The sequence below is a fragment of the Penaeus chinensis genome, chromosome 10, assembly GCF_019202785.1.
Source record: "Penaeus chinensis breed Huanghai No. 1 chromosome 10, ASM1920278v2, whole genome shotgun sequence".
NCBI classification, from domain to species: Eukaryota; Metazoa; Arthropoda; class Malacostraca; order Decapoda; family Penaeidae; genus Penaeus; species Penaeus chinensis.
In genome coordinates this window covers 11,617,102-11,632,870 of record NC_061828.1, presented here as the reverse complement: position 1 = coordinate 11,632,870, position 15,769 = coordinate 11,617,102, and the positions used below count along the sequence as shown (strand labels likewise).

General features: G+C 34.0%; 1 protein-coding gene across 3 annotated transcripts in view; it reads left to right on the top strand.

The window, feature by feature from the left end:
• Positions 1-13,680, top strand: part of LOC125029425 (heparan sulfate glucosamine 3-O-sulfotransferase 1-like) — a 31,648-nt gene extending 17,968 nt beyond the window's left edge. For all 3 annotated transcript variants that reach the window (XM_047619286.1, XM_047619285.1, XM_047619284.1), the window contains exons 3-6: positions 1-9; positions 5,012-5,232; positions 5,855-5,984; positions 9,743-13,680. The exon at positions 1-9 is cut by the window's left edge. In XM_047619286.1, coding sequence (XP_047475242.1) covers positions 1-9; positions 5,012-5,232; positions 5,855-5,984; positions 9,743-9,982 — 600 coding nt within the window. In that variant the 3' untranslated portion in view covers positions 9,983-13,680. The remainder of the gene's footprint in view (positions 10-5,011; positions 5,233-5,854; positions 5,985-9,742) is intronic.
• The last annotated feature ends 2,089 nt before the right edge of the window (positions 13,681-15,769 follow it).

Below are 15,769 nucleotides of genomic sequence, written 5' to 3'. Positions count from 1 at the left end.
GATAATCAAGTGAGCTCCAAATTTATTTTTGTTTTTTATTCTATTAATCAGATATTTATTCACTAGATTTTCCACTGCTCATGCAGGTAGGTGGCCAGAGGTAGAAGGGTAAATTTACCAAAAGTTATACAATTTAGTTTACTCTGAATAAGATAGATTGATTCACTTTTACACTGTACTATATAGGATTTATATGGAACTATGTTGTGTTCCTCTATTGGATAAATACTAATTTTGTTTTTTATGATGCACTTTATGTTAATATTTTGTTAAGAAGATTCAATAGAAGCTTAAGCTGCTATTAAAGTCTGACACTCGATGACTGCAGGAGATTGGGTGCTAGATGGTGTATTGGGTTGCCGAAATCAGCATTCTGTGATGCATGACCTTTATTTGTTAGATTTTATTTATAGAAGAATTTTAGGGCATGTACTCAACTTTATTTTAAAGCACTATTATCATTTTGGTCGATCTTTCAAAGAGAATTACTGATATGGTGGCTGTATACGATAATGTGATATTAATTACAAGAAAGGAAAGGGTTTAATTAGAAAGAAAAAGGATATTCTTTGATATTTTTCTTGTAATTAGAAGCTATCATTTTTTATTAAAGATTTAATGGCTAGGCAAAGAAAAAAAAAGGAACTAACTATTTGCCTGAGTGAACATGTTTTTTTCCCCCTTTTCTATAATGTATTTTAAAACTTGTAAACATTAGTAAGTAATAACATTATCACATGTGCTTGTAAAACAGGAATTGAGAATTATGTTAATCAATATCTTGAAATGCTGATTAAACAAACATAATGATAAGAATATGACAAAGTCAATGATTTGATTAGACTTATCATGGAAGTTCCTCAATGTGTTTATCCTGACCCCCAGCTAAAAAAATCAGGTTTTGCATGCTGAAAATGTGGTATTTATTGTCATCATGACATAAATAGTTGTAAACAAAACTTACTCCAAGATTTATATATTCATAGGAAACCCTATGTTTCTAAATCTGGCTTTGGGAAAAAAAAAAAGACAAAAAAATGGGTAGCCTGTCCTTACTAAGGGCCTCAGATATATGCTTATTTTGCTCAGTGATAACTGTATATGATGAAAAGCACAATGTTAGTGTATGAAGGAAGAGGAGAGCATAGGGGATGGGATGATGATTGTCAAGGATACCGATAGTTTGAAAGGGGGATATAGAGGGAAGATGGGATGGGAGGAGGAGCCTGTTATTATCACCATTATCATCATTATTATTGGATTTGTTATTGTTATTTTTTTCTTTTACTGCTACTGTTATGACGACTACCGCTTTTACTACTATTACCATAATTATTACTATAACTGTTACAGCTACTACTACTTTTCAGTATTCTATTCTGCATGAACAACAGAAGTGCTTTGTATTTTGAACTTGATAATTTAAAGGTATATATCCCATTTACAATCCCATAGACTGGAGCCTAAAATTTTGTTGTAAACTATTTTATTAACTTTTTATATTAGGGTTGGTTATTAAATGACGGGAGTGAACTGGCCACTGTGTCTGGTTAATATCAAGGTTGCCTACATGATATAAAGATTAAGAGGGTGTGGGTGACATTTGTCCCTCTCGTCTTTAATCTTGGATAAGCCAATTATTATGTCTCAATAAAATCATTGAAAAATGAAGGTTTAGGCCAACTTAAGAAATCTGTAGCTTGAGAAATACCACTGTTGGCACCCAGAAATTCCACACTTACATCATGTGCAGAACAGAGAGCACCTTCCATTGTTATGTCCTGTTGAGATGCCATCTGGAATATGGGTCCACTGTTGCTGTGGCATGTATAGATACCATCCAAAGTAGTTGGGTCTAGAAACTTGAATACCATCTTGTGCATTCAGCGATGTTTAGTAGATTTGATTTTTGGTGTTTCAGAGGTTAAGTTATCAGTAATTTGTGATTAAAGGTTTGGTAATTACTTAAGTAATTATTTAATTTGAGTACTAGAAAATTTCCATGAGTAATTGGAAATGCAGGGATAGGGCATACCATTTCTTATCTCCTAGCCTGATGCTAGGATGTGTGATAGCAAAAACCTCTAATTTTAATTCTAAATCTGCTTTTACATCAGTAGTATCCATAAAGTAATGGTTTTGATTGTTTAAAGATAGAAATAATGAGATTGATGGTGAATATGATGATCTTACTACGGCTACTATTACTACCCCCCCAATCCCTTTCTTGTTGTTGCCATGGGGGGCTTAGGAGGCAGAGACTGGGGCCCAATTTAGGGATCATCTCTGCCTTGGATCTCAGCCCTAATTTTGCAGGGTCTTTTCTTCTCCCACTTTCCTTTTCCTTCACTTCTTCATCCCCTTCTGTCCACTTATCCAAATCGTTAACTCAGATTTTCCCTTTTTGCCACAATGCTTTACCATATTTCTGTATAACCTTCAATGCCTTGCTCCTGGTTAGGAAGTTTTATTCATCACTGAAGGCAATTTCCGTTGAATGTGTAGTCAGTAATTGCAATATTATAGTATTGTAGTTGATGGCAATCTCCTTTGAATATTCAGTTAGTAATTACAATATTATAATACTTATTTTTTCTCTGAACATGCTAAAGAAATGACCATCAGTGATAAATGAAAATACTTGAACATTTACTGGTAATTAGGAGCAGGCTAGACTTGGCTGAATGGTGAGAAGGTCATAAAAGGTCATGGCACTGATAGATTTATTGCCACTGCCTATATGTTTCATTGGTTTCCTCAAAGAAAGGCTTACACAGTCAGTTCATTTATGAACAGCCATAAAAACACTTACTAATCTTTCATGATGTTTCTGTCAACTGCATATGGTATGATCTTTTGTAGTTTTTGTGATATTCAGTGATTAAAGGCTAACGGAGAAAGAGATAGAACATGACAAAACAAGGAATTTTGGTGTTAAGAGAAAGAGGCAGAGACTGATCGACAAAAGTTAGAGACAGACAGACGTGTACGCGCACACACACACACATGCACATACACAGACTGTAAAGTTGGTCCAGGGGCTTGCTTGGATTTGTGGAATTACTCCTGCCTCAGAGGTTGCTAACCACTCTTTGCCCGCCAGTTATGGGTTAAGGATTAGAAGTTTTAAGCTGATGAGACGCAACTGTTAAGGGAAACAGATTTTGGGAGGGTTTTATGTGTGTATGTATTTATACATGTTTACTTAATTAGGTCTGTGTCTGCTTATGTAATGATGTGTTAGGTAATAAACACTAACAAAAGAAATAGCCACGCATGAATAGACTAAATTGATGTAGGCTAATTGTATAACTAACTGTAACCTATTGACACCAGGTACATGTGCTGGGATTTCTGTAATAGTAGTAATGGTAGTATGGTAGTAATTCAATAATAGTAGTAATGGTAGTATTTTTTTTTTTTTCTTTTAACACAATTAACCCATTGCTGACAGGGATGAGGTTACATGTATGCCATGTCCAATGTTGCTTTTCAGTGGATTAGTCACCAATTACTAGTCATACATATCTCACCTGTTAACCCATTTCCTTGATTTTTGGAAATACTATTTTTTATTGCTATTAGTGTTCTTGATGACATAATAAGCAATGTCAATGATAATCATAACAGTATGGATATCAATAGCATTAGAATAGATAATTTGGCACTAAAACTCAAGGAAAGGGGAAATCAGCTGAGGTCACATATGGATCACTTTGAGCCCCATCTATGTGTAGAGACAATTCCATTATTATTATTATTATTATTGTTATTATTGTTATTGGTGTTGTAGTCGTCGTCGTCTTTGTCGTCGTCTTCTCATTTGTTTTGTAATTCTGCTTGTTTTCCTCTGTCCATTTATCCATTTGTAACTTTCACTTTCATCTTACACAAAAAATCATATTCCATTTGAGTACAGGCTTGATTTTTTTTTTTTTATGCCTGGAATTTTATGCCTGAATTATGCATTGCAGTGGGTGTAGTTAAACCATCAGTTGACCCTCATTTGTTATTCAGATGACTATCCGAGAGACAAGGTTAAGAAGGAAGGAAGATGAGGGAATGGGAAAGGAAGGAGAGGAAGAAAGGGGGGAGATGGAGAAAGGGAGGGGAAGGGGGCTTAAAGAGAAAAGAGAGATTGGGAAAGGGACACAGAGGAAAAATAGAGGAAAAGGGAGGAGGAAGGAGAGGCAGCTCAGAAAAAAGAAAGGTGGATGGGGAGGGAGAGAAGTGGATAAGTGGATAAAGGAGGTGAGGAGGGAAGTGTGAGGGAGCAAACGTAGAGCGAAATATGAGAAGGAGGGAGCAAATTTAAGGACTCTTCTGGAGTGACATGATGATCATTCAAGTGCTGTTAACAACAATAATAGAAATAAAAAAGAGAGATAGCTGAAAATCAAGAAAGAAAGTAGACAGGTAGGGCCAGTAACTGACTCAGTGAAAACTTTGTTGAGCTATCTGTGTCTACAAATAATTTATAACCAAAACTGTAGCTGTCCTTCCATAAATGTATATACAAATAAATCAACAAGTTAATTTATTTGTACAGCCAAACAAGATAGATAAAGTTATTGATATGAAATTAAGACCAATTTCAGGCTGTTGGTACAATTATTATAATTATAATATTATTATTATCATCAGCATTATTTTTATTTCTACTTTTGTTATTATCATTAGTATATTGATTATCATTATTGTAGTTATTATTATTATTATTATTATCATTATTATTATAATTATATTATTATAGTTATTATTACTGTAGTAATCATCATCATTGTTGTTACTGTTATTATTATAATTTTCATTATTATAGTTGCTATTATTATTATGATAATTTTTGTCATTATTGTGTCATTATCATAATTATCATTATTATTATTATTATTATTATATATATATATATATATGTATATATATATATTTTTTTCTTCTTTTTTCTTTTCTTTTTGTTATATTTGCTTTTTGTTTTTACTCTAGCTACAACCCAACACCCATTGCTTTCCAGATCACAATGGAGAAGACACCATCCTACTTCATCTCCCGAGAAGCACCGGCCAGAATCCACGCCATGAACACCTCGGCCCGGCTCCTGCTCATCGTTAGGGAACCAGCTGACCGTGTGCTCTCAGATTACACCCAGATTATGGAGTCTAAACTGAGGAAGGGGATCCAGATCGCGCCGTTCCATGAGAAGATTCTGACGCCTGACGGGGAGATTGACGAGACGTAAGTCGGGTCTATAGGGTTTTTTTATCATTCATTTTTTCATTATAATTATTAGGTCTTTAGTTTTTGTTAAGCTTAACTTTGCTCTTCATATAGTTAGTATTATCATTATAATCTTATAATTATTGATTGCAAAGTCAATAAATATTTCTATCACTTTTTCCACATTATCTTTGTACAGATAATTATTCTTTTCTTTCTTTCTTTTTTTTCTCCATTTAAAACAAGTACTATTATTCTATAACATCGGAAATATCAGTCATAATGGGATGCTTCAAATCCTTTTTATTTTTTAGACAAGACAAATTTGTAATATATTGGTTCTCTGTTATTGCTCGTGTTATAAGATGATAATGTCCTAAATTTGTTTTATTTGTGTCTTCAAGTCAAGAAGTAGAGTAATGTTTATTGTGACAGTTGTTGCAGAAAGCTTGAATAAGATTTAACATTTTGGTTTAAATGATTACTTTGAATTTATAGAACACATCATTTTTTATCTATTTTGAATGATTAATCTTTCGTAATGGAGATTCAGTTGTTTTATATTCGCTTATTGTAGTTTAAAATTTATTGATACGTATGCTTTTTATATTAATTATTTATTCATTTACTTTCTTTTTAGGTACAAGGCCATCAAAATAAGTCAGTATGCAATACATGTGTTGCGGTGGCTGAATGTTTTTCCTAGAGATCAGATACACATCGTTGATGGCGATAAATTAATAGCCGATCCTTTTTCGGAGATAGACAAGGTAAGAATCGTCAGTTGTGCTTCTAGAGTGATGTTGTCGAACTCCTTGAGATCAGGATTGTAGGCATTCGTGATAACCACATTTTCCTTTGAACTGATTTTTCTTTTGATTTATCTAAATTAAGGTCTTAATTTCCAGTAAAAACATGATAGTGATGATGATGTAAATGAGGAAATGAGTAGATGATAATGATTAATGATAATGATAATAATGGTTAGCTCAAAATACATATGCAACATATTTGTTTATCAAAATGCATATTATATGCTTTATGAACATGATACCAGACTTGATTAATATAATATATATATATATATATATATATATATATATATATATATATATATATATATATATATATATATATATATGCATTATATAGTGCCTTCAGAAGTGAGTAATAACTAAATTTGTCTGTTTTTATTTGAGACAATAATTACAAATTGCCACCCAGAAATATTTGGCTCAAAAATGTCTACTATCTAGTCTCGAAGGGGATATCAAAGGGGTGAATGATGCCAAAATTACTGATGTTGATTTTATTCTAATCATATAATAACAAAGAGTAAAAAAAGATTGCTCGTGTCACCACCTTTTGATAGTTGCTGAGGGTTAACCCACTTATTGCTATTACTTATAACCCAGGTCTTCCTACTCCTAAATACATACATACATACATACATACATACATACATACATACATACATACATACATACATACATACATACATACATACATACATACATACATACATACATACTATATCTCCTTCCACATAAAAGGCAGAAAATTTTTAAAGATACAAAATATATGGTTGAATCCTATCTCAAAACTCCAACTGCCATCGTTTATTTTTACTTCATGTTTGAATTATTAAAATCATGTTGGCATTATTCATTACCTTCTTGAGATGTGCTCTTAATGATAAGGAGATTTTCCTCGAAAGTTTAAATCTGATAAAGGTAGGTGTTCAAGAATAGAACATTTTACAGAACAAACCATTTTGTCTACAGTGTGTGGCATATGCCATTGCAACTGCAAGGGAATTCGTTTAAATTTGCCTGCTAAATGTGTGTGTGTTTGTGTTTATGTGTTTGTGGGCTTTCTTTTACATATTAATGGCTGTAAGGGCACTTCAGGCTACTGATATATTTTTTACCATTTCTACATATAAACTACGCTATGTACACATAACTGTATATACACATAACCATATGTACACACAGCCATGCACATAGCCATAAATGTGCATCACCATATGTAGATATAATATTATGACCATCTGGCATATGTTACACACAATACATTTACAAAATGTTTATGTCTACCAGGTGTATACCATAAGTGACAGCCACCCAAATTTCCTCCTTCATATCTCACTCTCCTTCTTGAACATTGTCTCTCTTCCTACTCTCAGGCTGAAGTCTTGTCTGTGGGGGAACTTCATTCTCTACAGGGAATAGTTGAAGTCTGGATATCCTTTCCCCAAGAACTCCTCTCCATATCCTCTGTCTTGAAATATCTGTAACTACTGACTTGAAAGCTAAATTGCATACCTGATTCTCATTTCTTGCTCTTGATTGATTGACCTAAAATTTCCCAAGGGAAATTGTTGCAACTTTTTCTTGTGAAGTAACTCAAGCTGTATAAAGCTCTAGTTTGATGAGTATAAATGATAAACAAAACAAAACAGTTTTTGGCATCTGTGTCCTTTATCTACTTATGATTATAACTTTATATCAACCTAATAACAATGGGCTAAATTTTCATTAAAGTCTGGTGAAAATCGACATAACATTCATGTTTGCCATTCTTTATCTCGTCAATTATCTGATATGACTTCATGCCAGCTATCAGATGACTACATCTCAGCTGTCAGGACATGGACACATCATGTAATGAGATGTCACCTGCTGTCTGTGATTAGTCAGCATGACATGCAGTTTGCAGTTGGGTTAAGGAATGGTGTTAAAAGGAAAGTAATCAGTGATCAGGATTTATTTTCCTGTCCAGACTGTATTTTAGACTGGGCTTTTACAAGATGTTACATCACATTCTTTACATATGTTTATTCTTCAATTTTAAATATATGTTTCCAATAGTCATTAACAACAATGTAATGCAAACCACATTAGTCAGTGATCCCTTGCAGTCAACTTTCAGTACGAAAAGCACACTTGCAAACTGCCAATGTGATTCCCCAATCAAGAAGAATGGACCTAAAGTCAGGAGCTATAGCCTTATTCTGCTTTATCTAAACTCTCTGAATCTCTTCTTGGTTTTCATATTTTAAGACAGGTCATTCCTCGTGCTGTCTGTATTACTAATACCTGGTGTCCCAGTGTTTTGTCTTTGTGCTTATACCATCAACTTGGGTATTCCCCAGGATGCTTCTTTGCGCTGTGCTTACTCTGTTCGTAACCAGTTACCATCACATGTGAAACTTTTCATGGACTTCACCTTTCACAACCATTGTCAGCAGACCTCAACTAAACTAATATAAATTCTGTCAGTTTACATATATATATAGTTATTCTTTTTTCCTATGTACATTTTTTTTTTTTTTGTGGGGGCGGTGGTTGCATTTTTTTTTTTTTTTCTGTAGCACATTGCTTAGATGAGCATCATTGCTCTGTTGCAAGAACTAATTTTTAGAGAACAATGATAAAAGAAAAAAAGAGAGATAATAAAGAGCACTGAGATTTTTTTCTGAATTATTTAAAATTGTGTAAAATCAAATCAAAACATTTCTTATACTTTTTGACTTACCCTTTTATAGGTAGTTGGTTGTAGTTGTGGGTTTGTATACATTATATATATGTGTGTGTGTGTGTGTGTGTGTGTGTATGTGTATGTGTATGTGTATGTGTATGTGTATGTGTATGTGTATGTGTGTGTGTGTGTGTGTGTGTGTGTGTATGTGTATGTATGTATGTATGTATGTATGTATGTATGTATGTATGTATGTGTGTGTGTGTGTGTGTGTGTGTGTGTGTGTGTGTGTGTGTGTGTGTGTGTGTGTGTGTGTGTGTGTGTGTGTGTGTGTGTGTGTGTGTGTGTACACATACATACATACATACATACATACATACATACATACATACATACATACATACATACATACATACATACATACATACATACATACATACATACATAGATTTATTTATATTTATATTTGTATTTATATACAGACATATGTGTGTGTATACCTGTGGCTTTTTTTGGATGTGTATGTCTGTGTAAGAAATTTCTTTTCCCAGTAACAGCTTTTTCTTTCATTTTCTCTCTTTTATGAGTAATAACTGAAAGAGCATGAAACTTCTGTGTATAGATTCAGTGGGTTCAAGTCAAGAATTAACATTCTGAAGGTCCCTAAGAATACTAAATTCAGTATTTTTCTTTTGTTTCTATTGAACTTCAGCCCATTCCTAGTAACATGGAAACTTTACAGAACATATGACCCTTTTGAAACTATCCTGAAATGGATCCTTGAAAAATGAAGGGTGGTTTTATTCTATAGCATGAAAAGATGTTAAAGATCTTAAAAGTATATGTCAAATGGCTATGGTTAAATTATTGGTGTTTTATGAGAAATTTTCATTGATTTTGTAGGAATCCATGGCATCTCTGTCAGTGAGCATGAGATGGATTAAATATTTACAGAATCATAACTCAGTTTACTTAGAGAAAGGCAGAAAAAAACCTTTGTGTATAATGATAGATCAATTTTGCTTACACTGTCTCTTGTTTGCAGGTACAACGGTTCCTGAGGCTTCCTCTCCACATCACAGCGGAGAATTTTTACTTCAATGAAACAAAGGGATTTTACTGTATGCGTAATGAGACTTTTCAGAAGTGCTTAGCCGACTCAAAAGGGAGGAGTCATCCCTTTGTTGATCCGGCTCTGATGTCTAAATTACGCAAGTTCTTTGCTCCTTTCAATGAGCAGTTTTATGAAATGGTTGGACAGAACTTCAGCTGGCCTACCTCGTAATCTCGCTTCGTAAAAGGGAAAAAACAGTAAAGTAATTTGGCAAATGTTGTTCATAAATACTCGAGCAGCTTCAGGTGCATATGTACAATTATAGGGTAGTTCATTTAGTTACTTATGATGGTGTAATGGTATGGGACTGTGGATATAGTTTATTTTTTATTCATCTGGGCATGAATGCTTCAATAATGATGAGTGTTTGTTTTATATAAAGGAAAATATTTTCCTAACAAATGTGTAGATGTGTTTGCAAGACAAAAAAACAAAAAACGAACAAAAAAAAGCTACATTAAAGTTACAATATGTTGCTCTATAGTGCTCTGAGCCTTAGAAGATTATTTTTATCATGGTAATTAGCTCTTACAAAGAGAAGATAGGTTTCTTTCTTGTCTTCACAGGGTTCATAATATGGCTGCTGTAAAGTCTTACGAAGACTGAATCATTCAGTCTGCAGATGTCATTGAAAGGTGAAGTTGAGAGCTTTTGGGGTATTTCAGGCATGTTGGAAGGTTCCAAAGCTCATTCCTAAGCTTTAATGGTTGCTTTATTTATATTTAAATGTAAACCCTCAGGAAGCAAGCATTTATGAAGGTGACGGGAAAGGTCCTGATCCTGAGAACTGATCACTCTGAGCAAGTTCAGTCCAAGCTCAAAGAGAGGAAGAGGAAGCAAATGAAAGATTAAAAAAAAAAAAGAGTAGAAACAAAAAAAAAGCAAAACAAGGAAGAAAGAAAGCTCTAGTCTGTTCTCAAAATTTCCTAATTGCCATTTTAGCTGAGCCAAAACACGGCCCAGTTCGAGTCGTGGGAGATGTTGTTTTTGTCACTGTTATAGCCTTCTCTTCAGGGACATATGATGAGAGTCCATCTTGACGAAGTCCAGCAATAAGTGGAAGGGATGCTAAGGAATCAGAAAAATAAAGGCGTCCGCTTTGTGACCGCATTGAAGTCTCAAGTCATTCTTTAATCGGTCGTTTTGGTAGTAGAAGGAAACCAAATAAAAACAAATATACCTATGAAAACGAAGGGAAAAGAGAGAAAAAAACGAACAAATCTTCGGAGCAGATGCGAACCTCATCATGTGTCCATGTACAAGTGGCACTTAGCAACGAGTCTGTCCAGTCCTGCACTTAGCGTGAGGGGGCCTTTACCACCCCTCCCGCCTCTATTTGCACTAATGTTGATGTAATGTTAGGTATTCTTTAGCTTTGTGGTTGCCTGTTATCCAGGTGTCATATTTTGCTCATTTTTGTTAAAGGGAGACCAGATTTTCTAATTACAATATGCATGTGTGCAATTCTGTCTTTTTTCATCTTGTGAATGAATGAATGAATGGTTATCTGTCAGTCATAGGGAAATTCATTAGCACAGCTAAGTATAGAGGGGGGATGGTATACACAACAGGGGATCATAATACTTTACTATTTTTCTAGGCCAATTTGTTGTTTTTATGCTAACATGTTTGGACTTCATTGGTTTATTTTCTTTTTCTTTTAAAGATGATGGCATGAATAAATGGTTCAATATATCTGTATTGTTTTCAAAGGAATATTAAAAGCATCAGTTACAATTAGAATTCAGAATGAGAATCGCTTCTGATATAGTCCTGAAAGGATTCAGTTTTTGAAGGCATTATGAAATTACCTCTAGTTTTTAAATCTCATTTTTTTTCCATAGCATGAATCTTAGGGGAGACATGGATATGCTCAGAGAATGAATGATAGTAACATTTTGTGCATGTGCATGTGTGCGTGCGCGCGTCTGTGTGTGTGTGTGCATGCACTTGAACAGAAGACGTGCACAAGGATGTGTTTATGAATATAAATAAATAAATGTGTAGGTGTGAGCCTATCTGTGTGTATGTCAGTGGGTTTTAGGATATGTTAATCATTATAGTAATATCTGTTTGAATTGTGTTCCATTATGAAAATAAACACCAAACACTAGTTTATTTTAGAAATGGGAAAAATCTTTTTAAGTAATATTCAAGGAAGTAACTGTCTCTTTCTTTTTCATATATGTATGTGTGTGTGGCTCTTAGATGCAGACATCTTGTATACATGCATTAATCTGTTCACTTTATCTCTAACAAACAATTGCTCTTTGGATATGGTTAAAGAGCATTTTGAAAGATGTTCTTTATTTGTATAGTTTTACTTACTCTATTGGTCTCTTCTTGACAAACATTCCATTGACAGCAAAATATCAAACCATGAAGCACATTTGATGTTCTCTGTAGAGAATATTTTTTTTCATATTGAAAAAAAACAAAAAATGTAGAATAAATATTGATGTTGCATATGGTAATGGATATTTAATACATTTAACTTCAGTTTTATGAAGGTTACTTGTTTTTTAATATATTTTATTTGGTAATTGAAATATGTAAAATATAGGTAGTTTGCATACTTTCATAATTTTTATTTCAATATTACAATTGTGGGGAAGCTTCCAAGTAATTTTGAACAAAAGACATGGCAGAATTTAACTCAATATCAGTCTTAAAAGAGGTGTCATGTAAAATTCTTTTTTGCTTTTTTAATGCAGTGTACATCTACTGTATTGTTGTTACTGTGTTGTTAAAAGTGGTTCCTAGGAATGTCAAATGATGATAATGATGATGCAGAATTATTATCTTCAGTTTGTACTTTCCACACATGCTCAACCCCAGACAAATCTTTACTCGTGTGGGGTTGGAAGCACAGGAAATTCAATAGCACCTGGATGACTGATTCATAATTGTGGTTAGATTTTCAGTGGTATATGTGTGGTTGAATATCTCATGTGGTTTTAGGAATTTTTGGTGTTCCTTTTGTATGGCATATATACTATTACAGATGTTTTTGCACATCTTAGGTCTCTGGAAATAACCAGGATCTCTTCCTCCTCCCTAAAAATCTGTTCACAAGTCAGTACTAAGTCTCTACCTTTTACTGTTGATAAAAACATATATAAAAGCAAATTAAAGAATCACCTCAGATGGGTGCCAAAAACTAGATTTTTGTTTTTGTATATAAGCTCAGGACTTGATATATGTCTGCAGTAAAAATTGCCACAGGTAATATGTAATAGGTTGTTTAAAAGACATTTAAAGGAATATTGTATGAAGAGCACAATCTGGTATAGGTGCCACATAATGACTGAATCCTTTGATGTTTTTAATGGATTTTGTAGTTTGCATATGAAGTTCTTTTGACATGAAAGCTCATGATTAGGAACATACACTATAGCTAAGTGGAAGAAACTATACATTATTAAACATACTTTCATTTTGGTTTTAATTTTCATTTATTAAAAGTAATCAGGGAAAAATATAACGAAATACTTAACCCCTCGGATCCGGTTGTTTCACAGCAGTCACATGGCCAAAAGTCTGGGCATTAGGCTTATGAAAGGGACCGCTCTGCTGGGTGTGCGGCTTGTAGGCCGGGTGCATGCGAACACTCATGTGCAGTGACAAGACTCCATGCTTCCCCTTATCTTCTCTTTTTATACATAAGCATTTTTAGCTTTTTTGCCATTTTCAATGTCCGTATTTGTCTTTGATTTGCATTATCCAGATGGTAATAGACTGTTTTCTTTCCACAAACTCCATATTATTTCTGTAGGTAGTCTATAACTCAGCACAAGAAAAAAAAAATTCCTTACACTGTTATTTGTATATTTAAGAAAAAAAAAAAATTAATATTCAATTTTTTGTAATACAACCTGTACCTGTCATACAGCAGCCAGGAAAGGATGCCGAGTATGGAAATGGCATCCACCATGGAGCTGGTACCCTTTCAATCTTGGCTCACGGACGTTAAGTTCCACACTCATTTATCAATGGAAATTTAGCAAAAGCCCTTTCCTAAAGGCCAAATGCATCTAATCATGCTCCAAGAGGTTTGTGAGTCTTTCCTGCCATCCCCAGCCTTCAGCCGAAACGCTCATGACAGCATGTTCACATCACCTGTCCCTTAACCCAATGGCGACGGGTCACGGCTATCGCCGTCATAACAATACGCACGATGTGCGGCGTGCGGCTGTCCGCAGCGGCGCCGCGCCAAAACGCCCCGAGGCAATGATTCGGCTTGATGGACCAATATCACGCGCTCGGAGTCGGCGCACTGCCGCCGTTCGCCAGAGCGTAGAGTTTTTTTTAATTTGCTATACCCGGCGCCATTGGGTTAAGCCAAATTTATCCATGATGTGATGGTCATGTCATCCGATTCGTAGGGGTTAACAGTATAAGGGGTCACATTTATCTGCTTCATAAAAATTATTTTGGATATAGTGTTAGCTTTAGTTTGCTTTTCTTCCCTACAAATTTTAAAAATGAGAGAGAACCCTTATCTAAATTTGAGGATTTGATTAAGTATTTCTTGGTATTCTTAAATTTACAATACCTCTCTCAGATGTAAGTCATTATATAGAAAAGCATACTTGCTGGTTGTATGGGAATGTCAAAAAGTTAATTATATTATTTTTTAAAATCTCTTTTTCCCCCTGCAGCAGATCCGAGTTGGGTGAAAATTAGTTGTACCCATAAGAGCAATATGCCAGTGAAATATTATTGCCTAGAAATGCCTAGAAAACAGTGGTTTACTACCATCTTTCATACTCTGGTGAGTCAGCTTAGTACAGTGCATGGCATCATCTTGGGGGACATGTCTGCAATAGTCAGTATTGCAACTTATGAATATTTTTTCTGTGCTAATATTTTGCAACAGATGTCTGGCAGTACCACCATTCACCCAACAGGCATTTGCATCAGGGTCTTGGTAGAGAGCAAATGTGCTAACATACCAGAATAATCTTATGGGTACTTATGGACACAGTGAGTTCTTAAATCTTTTTATATTCTCTGTAGCTATTGGTTTGTAAATTCTTTACCAACCACTTAGATTTACTTGAAGAGTAATATATAGTCAGCATTTTACTTCCCCTATTTGAATGTCTAAAGAACTTCACTGGCAGTTTCCTTGAAATACAAGGTAATGGATTTTTGAGAGTGAGAGGCTTCTAACTATTATTTGTACAGGAATTGTTCATACATGAATTAAAAGTTTGTATAAGGGTCTTTAATTTATGTTTAATAAATAGGCAGTATGGGTGACTTTGTAGAACAGAACATTTAAAAAAAGCAGTATTTAGTTTAGCCTGCTGTTTATCAAATTATAATACTGATTGACTGATTTACAATCATGAGGTACCAATATTTATTTCTCCAAGTCCCCTATACATGTGCCAAAGCCCTTTGAAATTGGTTTAAATCCACTGACATGTGCTAGAATAAGAAGCAGTGGTCCCCTTACATTACATAATTGTAATTACTTCAAGTTACTGTGAACATATGTTACATTTACTGATTACTTTTCTTTCTTTTTTTGTACATTTCCAGTAGCATTTTCTCGTCAGTATCTTTTAAAATTAAAGGAAGAAAAAACAAGTACTGGAAATATTTGGTGCCCATCATGTCTTTTTGTCTTTGTGAACAGAAACATTAGATTAAATTTACAGAATATGAATAGTTGATAATGATTTAATGCATATTGAATCAACAGATGTAGTTAATAACTTTTTCCCTGGTTACCCTTTTATTTTGTGATTTTTTCTGGACCGTCTTGTGTCCTGTTGTTTAACAAGTCTTTTTGTGGCACAGTTAAAGGTATTTTCATCTTGGACCAAAATACAATAAAAGATAAAAATGATAAAAATAATTATGAAATGTGCAATGATAATCCATTGAAGACAGGAAGGACAATTTGTCTATTTTTATGTCTTAGATTTGTCTTGTATACTGTGTATA